The sequence below is a fragment of the Suillus subaureus genome (assembly GCF_016647635.1).
Source record: "Suillus subaureus strain MN1 chromosome Unknown BJ212scaffold_2, whole genome shotgun sequence".
NCBI classification, from domain to species: Eukaryota; Fungi; Basidiomycota; class Agaricomycetes; order Boletales; family Suillaceae; genus Suillus; species Suillus subaureus.
The window spans coordinates 1,636,412-1,653,605 of NW_024538558.1; the positions used below are offsets into that span (position 1 = coordinate 1,636,412).

Genomic DNA, 17,194 nt, shown 5'->3' on the forward strand with positions numbered 1-17,194 from the left:
GGCAAAATTCTTCACGTGACTCATTTTACTATTTAGGAGCTTATTCTTCCAAATCAAAAACTGAACGTTGCATAGCAGACTGATAGTCCAGGTTTAAACGTATTTAGTGGTACAGGCAAAAGGATATCACTGTGAGATGAAGGTAACTGCAATTTACCACCCGAATCTTGGGAAGGGGTTCTTCATAAAATCAATCTTAAGATCCAAGCACATCAAATTCTCGTCGTCCTTAGTGTAACCATTCACAGCGACGGTGAATTTGGCTGCAAAAGATTCAGCAACTGACTTAACTATACTATACGTAGACTTGTACGCACCCTGAGGGATCTCCTTCGGCAAAGCAACCGTTTCGACCACAGTATAATCACCCTGCTCGACTGGACACTGGATGGTTGCATTTGCGTTGCGTCTATATCTGACTTCAATCAAAATCCAGGACGACACCAACTAGCTTACGCTTCTTCACAAACATCAAATGTCTTCGAGAGAAGTTTGATGAGTCCAAGTTTCACGACAACGTCGGCATAGGCTCCATTCTGCGAATAGACTTGATATTTTGCGACATATGATACTAACAAAACTAACCTCAACTCGTTGTTGAGCAGTCCCCACAACCGTGACAGTCAGGTCTTGGCCCGGCTTGGGTGGATCGGGAGAGAGGCTTATTGATTTCAACCGAACAACGTCTGTTGGGGAGCCTGAAGAAACTTAGTACATGGCTTATGCGCTTCTATCAAACAGGTCTCACCACAATCGGACCATGACCAACCCTCCATTGTGTGCACCGGCTGATTCATAACTTCTTGTGCGGGAAGAGAATTTGCAGAAGAAAGACCCGCCAACATGGCAAGTAAAGAAACAGAGAATAGACGAACCATGGCCAACGGTAATTGGAACAAGAGCTGGAAGAAGGCTAGTTGATGCAAGTGTCCGGAGCTCAACCAAAGTCGCAAGATGGCGTGGGAGAATTTTATACAAGTTGGAGCGATCTGTGGCGATGAGTGCAAGACCCTGCGCAGTGCGCACCAAGGCAACTCGCTTCCTTTCTCCTCTCAACCAAACACAAAGGTAATTAACAAGTTTGCAAAAGCAACCAGAAATACTGATAGCTTGATCTTACCGAGCAGTGTTTACCCTCAGAGTTATTTTTCATTGATCCTATCCCCGGGGTGTGCTGCTGAAAATGAAAGCTAGAGAGTATTGCTGTTGCGCAATCCCCTTGGTCAAAGCTGGCATATATGCTACGCTGATCGAACAATTCTCTCTTGGGATTATCATAGGCACCCTTTCTGTTGGAACGCCTTCCAGTGAGTCCCTCCTACTTCTGACTTCTAGTGTGTAACCCGTCTCTGCGTAGTTGTTGGAGCAGCAACTCCTTCATACGCCCCGTTGCTTCTTGCAATAGCATGCTACGTAGGTGTTGCAATTCAAGTTCTTGGATTCATAGGTGTATTCAAGGTATGATGTCCTTCTAATGTAGTTGCCGATGCTGAATTTTGTGTCGTTAGGAGAAACACATACTTTTCCGTCGCTATGCTACTCTACACTCCCTCATCACCCTTGTTGCTTTCGCAATTGCCGCGGCATGGGTCATACTCTCAGCCAGTCGTCACTCGACTGCTTTAACCAACTGCGAGAACAAATACTATCCTACAGCGCCCAACGGTAGCAATACCACCGAGGGTCAAACTGTCTGCGGCATCATCACCTGGGTAGACGTCGGGCTGATGATCGGTGCTTGGGTCTTCTTTGCTCTTGTTCAGGTAACTTGCCTATCAACCGATTATCCGGCAGACAACTGATTGTTGCTCTACAGGCATATCTGCTTTTTATTGTTTCATCTTACGGGACTGCTCAAAGACGGGATTACGAGAAGTACGAAGCTCTCAATGATACCACGAAGCCACTGACGGATAATATTCCGATGTCTGATCGTGGTGATCCTTGGGACTACAGAGCGTCTGCCGAGTACGAGGATGGCCACGGCTATATGCGAAACGCAAGTACGGCATCGACCATGAATGCTCCATTACAGAAAGAAAGATACGCTGATGGTCAATCTTATCTTACGCCGACCTATCCCCCTCAACCTCAGTCGCAATTTGAGCGGCAACAGTCGACGGCTGGGCAACCTGCACCCACTCAGGCTCACCCCGGTGTGTATTAATCCCTCGGTCGCTCATCACAATCGCCATCTGTGGTCGACTTGAATGAGCGGGTTTGTCAGTTCTCCCGAATAGCATCATCATTATAAGCTGATTCCTTTTCCTAGCTTAAGGGTCCTTCGGTCGCCCAACGCCACAGATAGTTAAAACTGCCACATTCTTGTAGCAGAAGGAAATTCTTTGATTCTATCATCGCTTCGCGGACTTCTTACGGAATGCGCAGTATTCCTCCCCCCATGGACGTTTATTTGAAATTTGTAACATACCTCTATAGCGACACATTCCTCTAGGTGACCCATCTATTTCTACGACTATCTCTTAGACGTGACATATCTTGCCCTGCAACTCGTGAAGTTATGTTTCCTCCTCGTCTTCCCAGGGTCCTATCTTTAGTGATATGTGCTGTGCAGCGGCAATGTGGCTCCACCTGTCTTCTCGGCCATGCTCGGCCATCAATTGACTATGGAATGAGACATGTTCCACTTTATGGGGCAAGTGCCGAAGCAGAATTCTCTCCTCTATCGTATCGCAAATGTTCCGCTCTTCTTCGAATAGGGGCAATGCATACCATGCATGAGTTATTTGTAGCTTGAGCACTTGGAGTGAGGGACCCAGAGCTAGAATAAAGTTTTCACGCAGTTCGTTTACAGTCACCAGCGAGAAAGCAAAGTACTCTAACGTGGGCAAACTGCGGAGGCATGAAGCGATGGTTGTACTTGAGAGCCGGCTACTGCCCAATAGGACGAGTTTACGAAGGCGTGATCCGGGCCCGCCAGGAGGGATTCCAGATGGACGTTTGTGATTTCGAAACCAAGTCGATGGCCTTGTGCATGGATGAAGGAATCGAGTTGACAGTTGGAAAAGCTGGTGTTGAAGCGAATCTGATCAAAGGCATTGCTTGTAACGCCCCGAATGGTGAGATGGCGCAGGGAAGGAAAAGGCGTTTTCCTGAAACGACAATCTCCTGATAGACGTAGCGAACGGATGTGATTCGAAGGAACCATTTGGAAGGATTCACCCTTGTGGATGGATCCAGATGAAGTTCGTATGCTTGCAAGAGGGGCATGGGACCCTTTGCAGTGGGAAACATGGCACCCTCGAAGTTCAACTGATACCTTGGATATGGCACTATATTGAGTAATGACGCCAGCAGATACATTAATAGTGTCTCACCTACTGGAGATCGTGTGGGGATAACAATGACGAACATTAAAGACTCGCACTTTCTCCAGCGATACGAACTTTGCCAATACAAGATACAACCGAGAGGCTGGGCCAGTCTAATTATCGATGACATAGCTAATTTAACGACCCCCTATCCAAGGCACAAGAAGAGAATGTTACATACCTGGTCAAGTGTACTCTCCAAGACACGTCCATCGTTGGCAACATCAGCCCAACGAACTACAGGCGCAGCTTTGGGCTCAGAATCCAGATAAGTGAGGTAGTGGTCCACCTCCCAGTCGTTTCGCAGGGAGACATACTTATGGAATATTGCGCGTGCCTCATAGAAGATCTGCCTGCAGGTATGAAGTACACGAATATGATCATTAGAGGGTTGCCGATTTTGATTCACACACAGGTGATTAGCCAAGATGGTTTCATAGACGAGGATACGAACGTCGTAAGGTAAGTCTTGTATAGAGAGACCTTTTGTCGACATACGACGAAGATTTCCAAGCGTAGGGAAGCTGAAATTGAACTGAGGCCATTACTATTGAAATATGTAGAAATTTTCAAAGGGGATTAGTGTAATTATTATAAAATGGCTGAAAAAGGCGTGAGCACAGTTAATCAGCAGTTCATCCCGAGCTTGACGTTTGGGGGGAAAACGATCCATCAATCCACAAGCCTCACCACTCAAGCATGGATCTGTCTTCCCCTGTTTCCGATCCTGGACTGGCATGTTGCATGTATTCGCAAGCTCATCGGAGGCCGCAATACCAGCGCAAATTCTCCGCACGAGGACAATAAACCAGGCAAAACGTGGCAACACACCTGAACTACTTATTTGTTCTTGAGTCACCGTTGCCTTGCTTCAGGAATGCTGCTCAAGCTACATAAAATCACCGTAACTTGCATCTCTTCATTCAGGATCGCGTTTTTGTTACCCTGATTTTTTGACAGTCCAAATTCGACGTCTAAACACTGCAGTGTGTTTGGGCACGACTATATCGCGTGCCGTAAAGCAAACAAAAAGAGGCCAACGCATCAACGCTTCTTCGAGTGAAGTGTCTTCGCGTGTCTTCCTCAAGTCAATTAATATTGCTATTCTATCTGGTCCTCCTTTCGTCTTTCTCCAATCCCCACCCTCAAAGACTTCTACTAGTACTTATCGACACTAGCTCCCGCAACTTTCCGTTTTAACGCCGTCGCAACTATGCCTGCAATTACACAACCATATGAAGTCTTACTTGACTTCACGAACGATACACATGACTGCGCAACGATCCAGTTACTGCGGGATTATGGCCGGAATACTAGCGCAGTCGTCCTGCTACATCCTGGAGAAAGCCTCACCCTCGTCCTCGAGGCAGGTTCCATGTACAAATATGCTCTCAAATCACATTCCAAGGTCGCCAACGTGAGGTGCGTATGCACGGCAAGTCCGTCGCTCGTTTCTAATATGTTTGTATACAGTGCACGGAGCTGGCGAGACATTCAGTGCGAAATATCGCATCTATTTGCTGCCAGCCCACCGTCATGGGCTTCTTCTTTACGTGGGTCCACGAGTTCGCCCGCCAGCGGCGTCACCGTTGACCGAGTATGGCGGGACTATCGGTTCAATGTTTGGAATGATGCTGTAAGTAATTACCATATCTACCGTCAACCATTCGGTCTTACCTCCGTGCTAATCAGTGAAGCGAACCCTTTTGACGAGAGACTATACCCTGAGGGGCAGAAGCCTTCATATGATACCAATCAGCATTTGCACGTAATCTTGTAACGTAAATTTATTTCTTTATTGTTGCTGGTACACACCTCATCTTGCAATTGAAATTCACGCCGTAGGATGATAAGCAATCGAGTGTTTATTGTTGTCATCCTTCCAAATCGCGCAATCGACATCGTGCTGATGACACAATCAGGTAATCAACCTACTCTGGTTCCACCTCGCGAGTGGAACTTCATCGATCTTCTAGGCAGGGATATAGATGTGAATGCTGTATCTCACGCGCTGTACTAGTCAGTGCGTGAAGTTTTTAGGTGGCTTAAGATAAAAACGGTGGGGATGTCAGCCTGATTAACGTGCCGGTGATCCAGGTGCACCGTGGCATGCAGGATGTTTGCCGGACGTGATGATCACCCCATCCAGATGTTGCGGGCTATACGTGTCCAACGTTTGGATAATACGTCACGTGAGAGTGATCATAACCAGCGTTATAAGTATGAAATCCATTGCATCATGGCCAAGGAGGTGTATCCAAACCATCTCCCGGACAAGTTGCCTTTCAATCTCCTGACACAACGTGCAAGCCGCTGCCAACATAGTGCAATCGGTAGGTCCGTATGGGATGCTCATCCACGCTTGCTAATGAATACATGCTAAGCAATTGGGGAAGTTGCCTACTGTCGTGCAGCCAGAATACATCGTGAAGATGGCTCAGCTATGGAAGCCCTTGCATGATTCGGTGCGACAGACGTTCGAGTCATCGATGCGTCTATCCCCGACATAACAGAACTGGACGACGTGATCGTTAAAGTAACAGGCACAACTATTTGTGGATCAGATCTACATCTGTACCACGGGGAGATCATGCATGGCCCTTCAGAAGGGCGAAATTTTGGGCCACGAGGTCCGCATCGCATCTTCTCCGAAGACAAATTACTCAGTGCTCACATGCTTATGGGGGTTGTCGATCGGATTGGCCCGAATGTCAAAAACCTCACCACAGGTCAACGCGTTGTCGCCTCCCTCCAAATCGCATGCGGGAACTGTCGATATTGCAAGGAGGGACACCAACAATTCAACGTTTATAATCTGCTCCTGCTTCACACTGACGTGCTGATATTCTCCTCAGTTTGCAGAATTACATGTATGGAACATGCGATGCTGGCTTCTTTGGATACTGCCACTTCACAAGCGGTTTCCCTGGTGGCCAAGCAGAATATGTCCGCGTGCCCTTGGGCGAAGTCAACCTTCCTATTTCAAATGACGTCTCAGACGAAGAAGCCCTGTACCTCTCTGACATTCTCCCGACCAGTTACCATTGCGTCGTTGACAGCGGTGTGCAGGAAGGTGACATCGTCGGAATATGGGTATCTTTCCTCTGCTGAGTTTCTAACCTAACTCAAAGCAGGGTCCTGGTCCTATTGGACAATGCTGTGCTCGCTGAGCAAAATTGAAGGTAGCATCTCGCATCATCGCTATAGACCAAATCCCAGAGCGTCTGAAGCGTGCAAGGGAGCAAGGTTGCGAAGTGATCAACCTTAGGATGGTCAAGGATGTTAGCCAGGAGGTCCATGAGATGGTTCCTGGAGGACAGGATGTCGCGCTTGACTGGTGAGTCCGCCGCAAATGCATCCAGTTACATTTTTTGAAATAGTTCTCAGGTACATTCCACGAACTGAAGACCTTACTTCACAAAGGGATGAAGATGCTCATGCTTGAGACTGATGTTCCCGAGACCGCGAACGACATGATCGTCTCTGTGAGGAAGGTGTGTCGATGCGGTCTCATTGCTGCATATGCTGGTTTTACCAACGGCTTCAACATCGGTGCGCTCATTGGAAAAGGTGAGAGACTTAGGTCAAGCGCCAGTCCACAAGTACTGGAGAGAAATTCTGTACGACCACATCATGACGGGCAAGCTTGACCCCAAATTGTGAGTTTCTTCGTCCTGCTTCAGACAGTTCACCTAGTTTTTCAGCATGATCTCTCATCGTGTACCGTTAGAAGACATGGCGAAACTGTATGCCGCTTTTGGCAAACGTATAGGAGGTGTTGAAAAAGTGTTTGTTGAAACTCGGTTCCTCGCCGCCTTCCGATGGAGCTCCGAAGCTCAGTCGAGTTGATGACTGGGCGCGTTGAGTAAAGCGTCGCGTACTCTTTTCTCTGATACGTCTCTAGTATTGTTCAGATGAGTCATATTTTTATGTGTATTATATTGAAGTCGTAGTATTTGATCAAGGAAAAAGTCAGCAGGCTGAAACCTGTGGTGTCGTCACGGTGATTATACATGAGCTTATGCTTAGCTGGTAACAATGAAGCTTTGGTACAGCTATCCATGCTTGGACGGTCGCCTACTACCATCCCCACCTCCACCACCCCTATAGCTACTTCTCCCCGACAATCCTCCGCTTCCACCACCCCTAGTACTGCTTCCTCTTTTTCAGCCACGTCTTCGTCAACTACATCCTCAAGCACTGCCACCTCCTCGAGCACTTCTACTTCGTTTACTTCCTCAACTTCAGTCCCACAAACTGTGTTGTCTACTGTCAGTATCTGACCCTTTTACACATACAGTCTATTGATCATCCGGTAGACCCCTGCAGCAGCAGGTCACTTTGTACGCTACCTCACATCACCAACTAATATCGTCATTAGTACTGGAACCATCACATTCGCAACCCCTTCGACTGCTGACTCTTCAGGCTCTGTTAACACTGCTGCAGTCGTAGGTGGTATTGATGGTTGTCTCACTGGTTTGGCTATGCTAGGTTCCCTCATCATGTGGTGCATTTTATGTCTCATTTTTGAAGATTCGTTTCGTCTTCTCACTTTAAATTCTAGCGCCGCAAACGCAAGTCTGATGAAGACGAATGGAACGCTTCAGCCTTTAAATGTCAGTCTGCTATCCTTGTGGACGATCCTGAACCATGCTTTTACCTCCGTCCACCAAACATCACGACGCACTGGCATACCCTGCCCTCAACACCCGACACAACTATCACAACTATTACAGTGGTTACAAACTGCCTATGGTGATACCTTGCATGCTCAGATGGCAATGCTACATGCCCCTCGCGAGGACCATAGTCACCTCACCAGGCGACCATCCAGTACGGCATACTTGCCTCGTCAACTATCCGCTGCAGGATACCTCATCCCTAACAATCCTCAGGCTCACTATGTTAATCTCGATCGTTCGAGCGCAACTCCACTCCAGCCGCCCAATATACCGATATATGCCGTCAGCTGGGTAGTGACTTACAATGATTACATGGCTCTACCCTAGCCATTGAATTCTTCTTTGCCTAGCCCCTTTGACGGCGAAACAGCGGAAGAAACCTATGCTGCGCATGACACTGCTACCTCGTGCACCATCACCCGTCACGTTCGATCCTTTTACTGCCGCTAGCACAACATCTGTACCTGAGCCGGTCCCAGCGGCCTGCAGGCGAGACATCGCCAATGCCCAGCAGCCTGATACCGCATACACAATGTACGAAGAAGGCGATGCCTATGGTGGCATCTAAACGCTAGCGCAATCAAATCCAATTCTATTTATCCATGTTCCTGCTTTCTACGGTCTTCGAACTGTACCGCCAGCTTGTCACTTACTTTAAATTTGTCTTATTGAGCTCTTGTACATTTCTCTCTCTGCCGCCGGCGGTGTTTATGCGATTGTCAGATCTTACCCTAAACCCGTCACATACACACCTTTACCCTTCCGCGCTGTCCAATTACCCTGCGCCACCTCCTATACCCATATTGAAAGATCATTCAATGCTTAAATGTGCTTTTACTCGCCAGTTAACGAGCCTCTCATCGTCGATACCGATTTCATCGGTACCGTTCACTAAAAGCTTCTCAGTTTTGCCGCTTGTAACATCGATTATTTTTCGGACGGCTTTTCCTTACACGTGGTCGACGCTGTAGGACGTTTAGCGTGCAATCACCTGGCCTTTTAATTCAAGATACGTTTACTGGTAGACACGTAAGTATTACACGTTGAGCCTGACGCACACCGTCCGACATCACTCTAATGGAACTTCCCAGGTCAAGCGTACGAACAAATGTTTCACACTCCTGTTCACTCCCCTCAATCTGAGCGCTGACGTAAATTTTATGCGCCTACCAAACACCTCGCACGGTTAGCCAGTCGTGACGTCTTCAGGCCGGCGATCCTCTCCAAGCATATACATCTGTAGCCCACACTGCGGAGACTGCCAGTGGTCTCAGGATCTGTGTCCGGTGGTGTGTATTCTGGACGACACCGTGGAGCACTAGTGACTGCCGTCGGTCTTGTCGCTCTCACTGCAAGGTTCTGCCATCGTTCCACCCACTCAAGTTAGGTTCAAACTTTGCTTCACCCCTACATATTTATTACGTTGGTTGCACATGTCATTACCAGTGAAAGTTGAGAGCTGGATGGCTTGTGGTTGTCTGGGTACCCTATTAAAGTGTGCCAGCTCTTAGATTTTAGTACTGGGTCTGTTGGCAGCACCCGTTTATTGTCTTTCGATTGGTCTTAACGTTGTAACTGTTTCGACCATGTCTCTATCCCCCCAGTTCATGGAAGGCCTTTGGTTGCGGAAGTATGTCTATGTACCGCGCGACATCTCTGGATTCTCACCTATTATTGTCTAGGTCATTCTCTACAGCTGGTCATACGTTACTAGTCTACGATTATCTCCTAACTTTTAGAGATGAAGTGAGTTTTTTGGGTGATATGCCTGATATTCAATTAATGCTCACAATATACCCTTGATTGAAGTTCGTCTACATCTGGGACGCTCCCTGGACAGTTGTCAAAGTTTTGTTTCTTCTCAACCGGTATGGGAACCTTATTGGACAGACTGTCATTCAGCTGGAAGAGGCTGGTCTCCTCGTACATAATTCTCAAAAGGTATGTTGCAGTTTCATGAGTAGACATCTATCGAGTGATCAATTTCGTTCCAGTTCTGTCAACACTTTGTAATTTTCACCACTTGGTTTATGTTTGTGTCCACCGAGTCAATCCACAGTGCGTCCATCTACTCTATCATTGCACGTCTTAAGGGTTTTGCTTTTTCCTCAGTCCTCGTGCTCATGCGTGCATGGGCTATCTGGGGAACTCGGAAACGCGCAACGAAGATCCTTGGCTGGAGCTACGTGGGCTATATCCTTATGCTGTTGGCCGGCTCAGCGCACAATTTAAACGCCAGAAACAGTGGGTCACATTACTCCATTTTTACTCCTATTTATCAAAATGGTTGCATTTCGATAGTGCAGTTTCCATTCCTCGACGTGATTCATGTTTGTGTGACGACAATGCCTGGTGTGTGATTGTTATTTGACTCCTGCAGCGTGTTAATTCTCTGCTCCTTCAAAGAATATGTGGTTGGTTCCTTTTACATTGTGTTTGGTATATTGACCGACGCCTCAATGACATGACTGGTATTTTAACGCTAGTGGTTGGTCTATGTCGGAAGGTTAGGACCATTCTGTCCGGAGTTGATTGTACTTGCTGAAGAGCATCAATCAAGCTTTATTCTCGATACAGTACTCTTCGTCTTGACGATGCGAAGTCTCCGGAGATACTCTAGGGAATTTCAGCAACTCTACCCATCTAGTCTCCTTCATGTACTCTTTCGAGACGGTGAGGGTGCTTTTTGGAGCGCTTCAAGGTCTGTAATTGACCACGATTATATAGCGATCATCTTTTTCATCGTGAGTGTAGAAACTCGCATGATGTATTTCGTTGCCGACAACACGAACAGGCTAGTACGTTCAGTGATGCATTGACTGTCGCCTCTTGGTAAGTCTCGCTCGTACTCTTGACTCATCCTATCGGCTTATGATGCTTAGGACTGCATTCGGGCATGTCAGTATTCTGTATCCATAGCAGTACATCATTCTTTCTAACTAATTTGCAGAATCCAAAATATTTCCTTGGTAAAGGGTGCGTTAGCCATAATGCGACCCCATCACATTCGGTTAAAATATTGCATGTAGGTTCGCGACTCCCTTACTTTCAGTAGCTGGTCAGCGTCTAGTTCTGAACCTTCGAGGTCTTAAAACGCGTACCTACACAACTCGCGATCTCAGCCATGAGGTGGACCGGCAACTTCAAGCATTTGCTGAAGTGGGTTCTCCAGACCTGGATGATGTAGTAGAGTTGGAATGTATGCAGGAGTAGGTGAGTATTGGGAATATAGTTTCAAGGTTAACTCGGTAACCATCTATTATAGGATGTTGTTCTCTACCAAAATACCTGGAAATCGATCGAACATGGCCGACCTTTGTGCTCGCTTTTGTTTCCGGAATTTCCTTGCGTTTCCCATGCCCCTTCTAAATATTCGTATAAAGCCGTCACCTCTGGTCGTCGCATATGATTTTGAGTGAAACTGTATTCATTACAAAGGGATCGCCTGTACACGACATGGGCACTATCTCGTTCTTTGTTCTTTGATGAAAATAGACAGAGTGTGTCTCCATGATCGTTCACACCATGTGCAAAATTTGGCACAGGGCGGTCATTGAGAGTCAGTCCCTGGAATCACTGCTGAACTAATCATAGCGCGAGCATTGTATGAGATAAATACCATTCTCAATACCAATCCATGGAAGGTGCAGGTTGTAGCTATGTGCTGCTGATTAATATCGGTGTGAATATGGAGACAAGGTTGGAGACCAAGGCTGACAATAGAGAATAATTAAGAGCAGAGCATGGCATCAGTACATGCGTGTCAGTCCGTTGACTGACCTGAGTTCTCATAATCAGCATAAACACTGTCCGCAATAATCAAGCATGAGCTTTGATTATCACTGCCTTTTGGCGTGACTGTTAAGGGACGACAGTCTTAACTACTTACAATGCGCTAGTGCTGCACAGCATGATGGAGTAGAGCAGAATGCTCTAAGAGGAAGAATTGCAAATATACAGCACAGGATGACGCGGGATGGAAGCGCGTGCTTAAATGTCTAGCTGATAGCAATGAGGCTTGAAGCCTCGGTGCAGCCATCCATGCTTGCGCATGGCAGCTTGCAGATTACCTGCCTCTCGGATTTTTTTCATTCGGTCCTTAACATCCCGCCGATTCCTTCATGCAGTATGGAGTACCCTGCACCCGTATTCCACGCATCCTTTGCTGTGTGAACTAGTGAGCATTTAGATACGGGGACGGGACGCTGGTCTAATACTACGCGTAGGACATGGAGAAGGATGTCATGCGAGCGAAAGGTCCCGGTCACTGGGTGCCAAAGATATAGTTAATGCGCCATGCACAGCCTTATGAATCGTGCATGACATGTCAATTGTGTAAGGCTGGCAATGAGTTGGAAGGGATATGTTGAAGAAGATAGAGGAAGCGCGTTTGAAGGCACTAAGTACGGTTTACGAAGTGAGGCAGAGGTTCCTGAAGTCATCAGGTCCGAGTCTGCTTGGAGCGAAGAAAGCACTAAGTGATGTTGCTGGAAATTACGAGGGTACATACTCAGACTATATATGTTCGTGAGTGGCTCAATAGCCAAACTGAGGATATGTGAAGGAAGGGAGTGAGGTGGACGGAGACAAAGGCATCAGAATACGCAACGCGGCATGACGTACATGAATATGTGAAAGTGTGGAATGTTATAAGAAACGTGCACAAGGGAATGTATTTGCGTGTCTCGGATGCGAAGAGATCTCCTCACACGACGATACTCGGAATGGCTTGCGCCTTTGATCAGAAGTGTTAGTTCGTCGCGTAGAGGGTGCAAAGTCCTTACAGTTGTACAAAGATCACATCATACCACGACATTCATGCCATACAAGATTAGCACACACCAGACTATCTGGAGCAGACCGAAGAGTTATACGTGACTCGAACTCGAATATTATGCATGAATCAGGACCTAAGATTGTAATCAAACATGCATGATATCATGCCAGTGCATGCCTACCCCTCCAACGAGCAGGTCGACCGAGTGCACCTTGAACGAGCCGCATAGCAGGCCGAGTCTCTCCCGGTGATGCAACACCTGCACGAGCTGGCAAAACAGGGAAGCTGCCCACGAAGTTAGGGTTCCCTCTTTTCCGAGCTTTCTCCTTCTCCTTGGAGTCAGCGCGAAGTTGCATTTTGGCTTCAGCGACTGGCTTGGCCAAAATGGTTTCCTGCGTGTTCGCGTATAATCAGGGTAAAGAACAATGACAACAATTAAGAGCTTACAATATAAGCTGAAGCCTTGGCACCTATTTCTGTTAATGCCTCTCGACCTCGATATTTCATGACTTTCTGAAGATTACGCCTCGTTGTTGGCCGTAATTCACTGCTGTCAAATCCGGCCAACTTCAGCTCTTTTGCAACAGCAGTCTCTGCATGTTGGACACCACTGTTGACGACACCACGGGGTGAGTCCCACCGAAGCTTCTCATTCAAGAGTTCCCGCCCTACTGCACGTGCAGTCATCTCCAATTTGAAGTCCCGGGGATTGTCGACCAGCTCAAGGAGAGCAATGGGTGCATTGTCTCCGAATCGATTATCGAGCCTATGAATTCGCGTATAGCCCCCTGGCCGATTTGCATAACGTTCAGCGAAGGTGGTAAAAAGTTTAGGGAGGACAGGAGGTTTCAAGATGAATGCCTGGGCCTGGCGATACGAAGTCTCGTTGTTCTTCTTTCCCAGCGTGATGATCTATTCACGCGTAAGCAGACTGCAAGAAATAACAACGTGGTCTTTGCCTTCTCTGCCAGCCTGGCGGTGTCCTTGGCCTTGGCCAATGTTGTTCTAATCTGCTCATGCTCGAAGAGGGAAGTCACAAGATTCCTATGGTATTTTCAACGCCAGCATGACCAAAATGAACCGGCTTGCCTACCGTAGCATTAAGTTCCGATGTGAGGACGTCCTCGAGAATTTTCGAAAGGCTACTCCATGTTTCATGACTGCCCAAATTCGCAACTTGCTCTTCAGAGCAAACGAAGTGACACGGGAGGAAGTGACAACCAATGTATAGTGCCGCCTAGTACGCGCCGAAAATTGCTCACACGTGATCTGATGATGACAACGATATGTATAACAGCAGGTACTTATACGTGCATAGATTTATCGTCCGTGAGTATGTGTACTACAATGTGCTGTATGTAACGCATGACAGTGGGAGCGATGACTTTTTACGAGAGGGGAAGAGGGCAAACACAAACATGAGAGCGAGGCAAGAAGGCGAAGGGAGAAGGCGAGAGAAAGATATAAACACGTATGTAAGGGTTTTGGACGGAAGGAGACGAATGCACAGGCGGGTAAGAGGACAGTATGAGCACGTTGTGCCAAATGGCGTCAGACGATGCACAAAACAGAGTACGGACGAGACAGTATGCTGACAACAGCAAGACAAGAAGTGGCGAGGTGACGGAACATGATACATATGGTACGCGTGTGCGAGTAGGGACGCAGGTTCAGATTTTGAATGCAGTCTCCAACACGAAAACAGACACCGTATGCCAAATTACTCCTCTTGCTGCTGCTGTTCTCTGCCAACCCTCCTCTCTTTCTCGCTTTCGAGCTGATTGTAGAGCAGGAAAAGAGCCTTTTCGTTGGCCTCCGGGGTACCGACAATGGTAAACATCCGTTCACCCGTCTCATCATGTGGAGCTTTGGCAATGGAAATCTTGGATCCTGACAGCCGCCGGATTTCAGTGATCTTGCTTCCGCTTCGACCGATGATACATCCAACCATATCCGACGGTATGGAGATGTTCTGCGTGCGCAGGTTGGCTGTTGACTGTGCAACAGTAGGCGAATGGGGCGAAGGTGGCGGTGAACGTCGAGCTACATCTCCATTGGACTTGCGAGCTCCAGCCGAATAGCCATTGGCTGATCGTCTCGTACCTGAGGTGGCATCACCAGCACCAGGATGGAATGGAACGGTGCCCTGACCCCTCTCCCAATCTTCCAATAAGCATTTGCCAATCTCCTCGATGGCACGACCGATCGAATCAGGTGCGCCCTGCACTTCGACAATGCGCTCAGTTGATTGTGGAAGCATCTCCTTTGACGCCACCATGCGCGCGCCCGAAGCATCTTGAATAGCCTTTATTTTGCCACCGCTACGACCTATTATCGTACCCATGAGATTGTGAGAAATTAGAAGACGGATTGAGGTATGAGGCGATGACGATGATAGGGAGATGGGTGATGGACTGGATGACACAAGTTGGGAGATTATGAGGTTGTACGCCTGAAGCAGAAGCCACAACGTGTGAGCGCTAAATCGAGCATATATTTGAGTTGACTTGCCTTTGCAACGGCTTCAACAGATCCGCCAACGGTAAGGACGCGCTCGTGCACGCCAGGGATAACCTTACTGACGCCAGCTCTGACGCCAGTCTGCTCACGAAGATCAGCGACATTTTTCCCGCCTTTGCCTATGATGACGCCAGCTTCCTTTGTGTTAACAAGAGCACGAAGAGTCAAAGTGTCATGAGCATTATTTGGAGAAGATGAACGTGATCCTGCGGGAGAAGCTGGTGACATTAAAATATGAGCTGTAGAGATCACCCCTAGATAAAAAGATGAGATTACCAGAGGTGTGTCGAACTGGAGACTCAGCAGACATTGTGAGTTGAGAGAAAGGGGGGAGGGAGAAGTGAAAGGGGATGGAGATGAGGAAGACCGAACTTAAATGATGATGGAGGTTAAGATGCAAAGAAACTTGTTAGCAAAACTTGCCTCCGTCGATACCTTTTTCGGTGCCGTCACCGTCCGATCACACAGCCACATCTTATGACGCATAAGGCCGTCTCTCCCAAACTGTTGTCCAAGTCAATTATCAATTTATATCATATGCATGCCTAGAACTACATCTCTGTTGCAAGTGTTTTCGGTGGAGGTTTATCGTCATAAAAAACGCCAGCTCAGCAGAGATCGCATAGTTACATGCATGTCTTATGGGAACGATCATAACATAAAGCAACGCAAGCACATAGAAGATGAAGTAGTCTCTCATCCAACTAGTACCCCAGCGTTGTCAGTTTCTCAAAGGATGGCGAGGCATCCGAAACTGCCTTTTGGCGCAACTTCAGTGCTGTAATCTATTGATCATGTCTCAGTCAGTCTTGTTCAATGAAGCTCGCCTAGTTCACGTGCCTTGCGCTGGTGGAAGGCCTCTGCCTTGATCTTCCTCTTCTCCTCAAGACGGTCCACAACATCCTTGTAGCCCCAGCCAACCTCGTGCGACAGACGCTAAATCACCTGTTCGTCATCCAAGTCATACGAATCAACGACTGAGCCCACCTTAACAGTACAGTATTTCCGGCCGGGCTTCAACCGCAACACACGCAAAGCCTCGGGAACAACCATCCGCTTCTTGTGGTCGTATGGTGGTGGAACACCTTCGAAGAGCTTCAAGCGCTCAAGAGCAGCAGCGCCCCGAGGAGTCTTGTGGGGAGTCATACCACGAATAGCACGGAACAAAATTTTGGAAGGAGCACGGTGATGGAAAGGCCCAGATTTTCTGGGGTTGACGATATGGCGTTTGTGGAGGAAGTTGTGGTAGCGCAGCTAGGTATTTAAGTGTATGCGTCTCGTTCATTGACTGGTTTAATGAAATGGCAAAATACCTTGTTGCGGAAGAAGCTGCCGGAGATGTTGATCTCCTCACACCTAACGACAACAATCTTCTGGCCAGAGAGAATCTGCTTGGAGATTATTGAAGCCAGTCGACCAAGGAGGTGACCCTTGCCATCAATGACGATGGGTGTCGATGAGAAGGTGGCCATTACAAAGTCTATCAAAACACGCCGGGTTAAGCTTTGAAATAAGTGACATGACCATTCCGCGCTCACCTAGGGGATAGAAATACGTGTTCAGGAGTGTTTACACGGCAGATATGATTCTTACCTTGAAGGTCTTGAGGTCGTTGTCGAATGTGGGAACTTGCCAGTCTCAGCCACTGTGACAAGAACTATGCAGTTCCTCTCGGCAATCTCCGAGCTCTCAAATGAAACTTTGTTTAAAACGTCCTCTACTTTAAAATTTAACATCGCAGACTTAAACCTTCGCTCAAAAATACTCAATGTAACTATAGTACCATTGGAACGTTATCACGCCTCTTTCTCTCTCGACTTAATACAGGATCAATCGCCGGTTGTGTTCCAGCTATAATATTAAAAATAAAATACTCCCGC

At 47.5% G+C, this 17,194-nt stretch overlaps 10 protein-coding genes across 10 annotated transcripts; 5 read left to right on the plus strand and 5 right to left on the minus strand.

Moving 5' to 3' along the window:
- Window positions 1-19: 19 nt before the first annotated feature.
- On the minus strand, window positions 20-1,043 carry BJ212DRAFT_1317586 (ML domain-containing protein). Its single transcript, XM_041334263.1, has 5 exons — window positions 749-1,043; window positions 586-698; window positions 457-536; window positions 318-409; window positions 20-263 (listed from the first exon to the last, which is right to left on the minus strand). Exons 1-5 carry the CDS (start codon window positions 876-878, stop codon window positions 154-156), a joined length of 525 nt encoding a protein of 174 aa, XP_041199274.1. The 5' UTR covers window positions 879-1,043; the 3' UTR covers window positions 20-153.
- BJ212DRAFT_319144 (uncharacterized protein) lies at window positions 996-2,211 on the plus strand. Its single transcript, XM_041342907.1, has 5 exons — window positions 996-1,068; window positions 1,128-1,307; window positions 1,358-1,458; window positions 1,509-1,763; window positions 1,817-2,211. The coding sequence occupies exons 2-5, from the start codon at window positions 1,184-1,186 to the stop codon at window positions 2,165-2,167; spliced, it is 831 nt and encodes a 276-aa protein (XP_041199275.1). The 5' UTR covers window positions 996-1,068; window positions 1,128-1,183; the 3' UTR covers window positions 2,168-2,211.
- Window positions 2,212-2,343: 132 nt separating this feature from the next.
- Window positions 2,344-4,186, minus strand: BJ212DRAFT_319414 (uncharacterized protein). Its single transcript, XM_041342908.1, has 4 exons — window positions 3,514-4,186; window positions 3,343-3,445; window positions 2,845-3,273; window positions 2,344-2,782 (listed from the first exon to the last, which is right to left on the minus strand). Exons 1-4 carry the CDS (start codon window positions 3,826-3,828, stop codon window positions 2,520-2,522), a joined length of 1,110 nt encoding a protein of 369 aa, XP_041199276.1. The 5' UTR covers window positions 3,829-4,186; the 3' UTR covers window positions 2,344-2,519.
- A 130-nt stretch (window positions 4,187-4,316) lies between these two features.
- On the plus strand, window positions 4,317-5,114 carry BJ212DRAFT_1317598 (uncharacterized protein; the record flags this gene model as incomplete). The annotated part of the gene is made up of 2 exons (XM_041334264.1): window positions 4,317-4,940; window positions 5,010-5,114. Exons 1-2 carry the CDS (start codon window positions 4,546-4,548, stop codon window positions 5,110-5,112), a joined length of 498 nt encoding a protein of 165 aa, XP_041199277.1. The 5' UTR covers window positions 4,317-4,545.
- A 457-nt stretch (window positions 5,115-5,571) lies between these two features.
- On the plus strand, window positions 5,572-7,197 carry BJ212DRAFT_1444030 (GroES-like protein; the record flags this gene model as incomplete). The annotated part of the gene is given in 9 exon segments (XM_041337904.1): window positions 5,572-5,665; window positions 5,807-6,138; window positions 6,195-6,425; window positions 6,467-6,491; window positions 6,519-6,655; window positions 6,713-6,902; window positions 6,922-6,991; window positions 7,037-7,135; window positions 7,173-7,197. The coding sequence occupies 9 exon segments, from the start codon at window positions 5,572-5,574 to the stop codon at window positions 7,195-7,197; spliced, it is 1,203 nt and encodes a 400-aa protein (XP_041199278.1).
- A 196-nt stretch (window positions 7,198-7,393) lies between these two features.
- On the plus strand, window positions 7,394-8,585 carry BJ212DRAFT_1475377 (uncharacterized protein; the record flags this gene model as incomplete). The annotated part of the gene is made up of 4 exons (XM_041339224.1): window positions 7,394-7,603; window positions 7,652-7,842; window positions 7,900-8,308; window positions 8,388-8,585. The coding sequence occupies 4 exons, from the start codon at window positions 7,394-7,396 to the stop codon at window positions 8,583-8,585; spliced, it is 1,008 nt and encodes a 335-aa protein (XP_041199279.1).
- Window positions 8,586-9,300: 715 nt separating this feature from the next.
- BJ212DRAFT_319514 (uncharacterized protein) lies at window positions 9,301-10,983 on the plus strand. Its single transcript, XM_041342909.1, has 13 exons — window positions 9,301-9,468; window positions 9,522-9,647; window positions 9,700-9,763; window positions 9,827-9,958; window positions 10,012-10,075; window positions 10,130-10,261; window positions 10,319-10,369; window positions 10,424-10,431; window positions 10,504-10,523; window positions 10,578-10,690; window positions 10,745-10,761; window positions 10,812-10,849; window positions 10,900-10,983. The coding sequence occupies exons 2-13, from the start codon at window positions 9,604-9,606 to the stop codon at window positions 10,934-10,936; spliced, it is 720 nt and encodes a 239-aa protein (XP_041199280.1). The 5' UTR covers window positions 9,301-9,468; window positions 9,522-9,603; the 3' UTR covers window positions 10,937-10,983.
- A 1,942-nt stretch (window positions 10,984-12,925) lies between these two features.
- Window positions 12,926-14,045, minus strand: BJ212DRAFT_319626 (ribosomal protein L17). Its single transcript, XM_041342910.1, has 4 exons — window positions 13,888-14,045; window positions 13,754-13,838; window positions 13,242-13,706; window positions 12,926-13,186 (listed from the first exon to the last, which is right to left on the minus strand). Exons 1-4 carry the CDS (start codon window positions 13,950-13,952, stop codon window positions 12,956-12,958), a joined length of 846 nt encoding a protein of 281 aa, XP_041199281.1. The 5' UTR covers window positions 13,953-14,045; the 3' UTR covers window positions 12,926-12,955.
- Window positions 14,046-14,049: 4 nt separating this feature from the next.
- BJ212DRAFT_1317619 (cytoplasmic protein) lies at window positions 14,050-15,690 on the minus strand. The gene is made up of 2 exons (XM_041334265.1): window positions 15,306-15,690; window positions 14,050-15,246 (listed from the first exon to the last, which is right to left on the minus strand). Exons 1-2 carry the CDS (start codon window positions 15,540-15,542, stop codon window positions 14,515-14,517), a joined length of 969 nt encoding a protein of 322 aa, XP_041199282.1. The 5' UTR covers window positions 15,543-15,690; the 3' UTR covers window positions 14,050-14,514.
- Window positions 15,691-15,717: 27 nt separating this feature from the next.
- On the minus strand, window positions 15,718-16,972 carry BJ212DRAFT_1317627 (60S ribosomal protein L13a). Its single transcript, XM_041334266.1, has 5 exons — window positions 16,908-16,972; window positions 16,628-16,852; window positions 16,302-16,568; window positions 16,155-16,250; window positions 15,718-16,099 (listed from the first exon to the last, which is right to left on the minus strand). The coding sequence occupies exons 2-5, from the start codon at window positions 16,784-16,786 to the stop codon at window positions 16,019-16,021; spliced, it is 603 nt and encodes a 200-aa protein (XP_041199283.1). The 5' UTR covers window positions 16,787-16,852; window positions 16,908-16,972; the 3' UTR covers window positions 15,718-16,018.
- Window positions 16,973-17,194: the final 222 nt, after the last annotated feature.

Bases quoted from the DNA above. Each gene is read 5' to 3' on its own strand.
- BJ212DRAFT_319514 (XM_041342909.1), top strand. From the start codon at position 9,604: ATGTCTCTATCCCCCCAGTTCATGGAAGGCCTTTGGTTGCGGAA. The intron at 9,764-9,826 runs GTGAGTTTTTTG...CCTTGATTGAAG, and splicing joins TCCTAACTTTTAGAGATGAA to TTCGTCTACATCTGGGACGC. The intron at 9,959-10,011 runs GTATGTTGCAGT...ATTTCGTTCCAG, and splicing joins TCGTACATAATTCTCAAAAG to TTCTGTCAACACTTTGTAAT.
- BJ212DRAFT_319414 (XM_041342908.1), bottom strand. From the start codon at position 3,828: ATGTCGACAAAAGGTCTCTCTATACAAGACTTACCTTACGACGTTCGT. The intron at 3,446-3,513 runs GTATGTAACATT...ATCGATAATTAG, and splicing joins TGGAGAGTACACTTGACCAG to ACTGGCCCAGCCTCTCGGTT. The intron at 3,274-3,342 runs GTAGGTGAGACA...CCAAGGTATCAG, and splicing joins TTATCCCCACACGATCTCCA to TTGAACTTCGAGGGTGCCAT.
- BJ212DRAFT_1317586 (XM_041334263.1), bottom strand. From the start codon at position 878: ATGGTTCGTCTATTCTCTGTTTCTTTACTTGCCATGTTGGCGGGTCTT. The intron at 699-748 runs GTGAGACCTGTT...AAGTTTCTTCAG, and splicing joins TTGGTCATGGTCCGATTGTG to GCTCCCCAACAGACGTTGTT. The intron at 537-585 runs GTTAGTTTTGTT...GTCTATTCGCAG, and splicing joins CTGCTCAACAACGAGTTGAG to AATGGAGCCTATGCCGACGT.
- BJ212DRAFT_319144 (XM_041342907.1), top strand. From the start codon at position 1,184: ATGAAAGCTAGAGAGTATTGCTGTTGCGCAATCCCCTTGGTCAAAGCT. The intron at 1,308-1,357 runs GTGAGTCCCTCC...GTCTCTGCGTAG, and splicing joins TTCTGTTGGAACGCCTTCCA to TTGTTGGAGCAGCAACTCCT. The intron at 1,764-1,816 runs GTAACTTGCCTA...GTTGCTCTACAG, and splicing joins TCTTCTTTGCTCTTGTTCAG to GCATATCTGCTTTTTATTGT.
- BJ212DRAFT_1317619 (XM_041334265.1), bottom strand. From the start codon at position 15,542: ATGTCACCAGCTTCTCCCGCAGGATCACGTTCATCTTCTCCAAATAAT. The intron at 15,247-15,305 runs GCAAGTCAACTC...CTTCTGCTTCAG, and splicing joins CTGTTGAAGCCGTTGCAAAG to GCGTACAACCTCATAATCTC.
- BJ212DRAFT_1317627 (XM_041334266.1), bottom strand. From the start codon at position 16,786: ATGGCCACCTTCTCATCGACACCCATCGTCATTGATGGCAAGGGTCAC. The intron at 16,569-16,627 runs GTATTTTGCCAT...TTAAATACCTAG, and splicing joins GCAGCTTCTTCCGCAACAAG to CTGCGCTACCACAACTTCCT. The intron at 16,251-16,301 runs GTGGGCTCAGTC...CAGGTGATTTAG, and splicing joins GGAAATACTGTACTGTTAAG to CGTCTGTCGCACGAGGTTGG.
- BJ212DRAFT_319626 (XM_041342910.1), bottom strand. From the start codon at position 13,952: ATGAAACATGGAGTAGCCTTTCGAAAATTCTCGAGGACGTCCTCACAT. The intron at 13,707-13,753 runs GCAAAGACCACG...ACGCGTGAATAG, and splicing joins CCGCCAGGCTGGCAGAGAAG to ATCATCACGCTGGGAAAGAA. The intron at 13,187-13,241 runs GTAAGCTCTTAA...GCGAACACGCAG, and splicing joins CCAAGGCTTCAGCTTATATT to GAAACCATTTTGGCCAAGCC.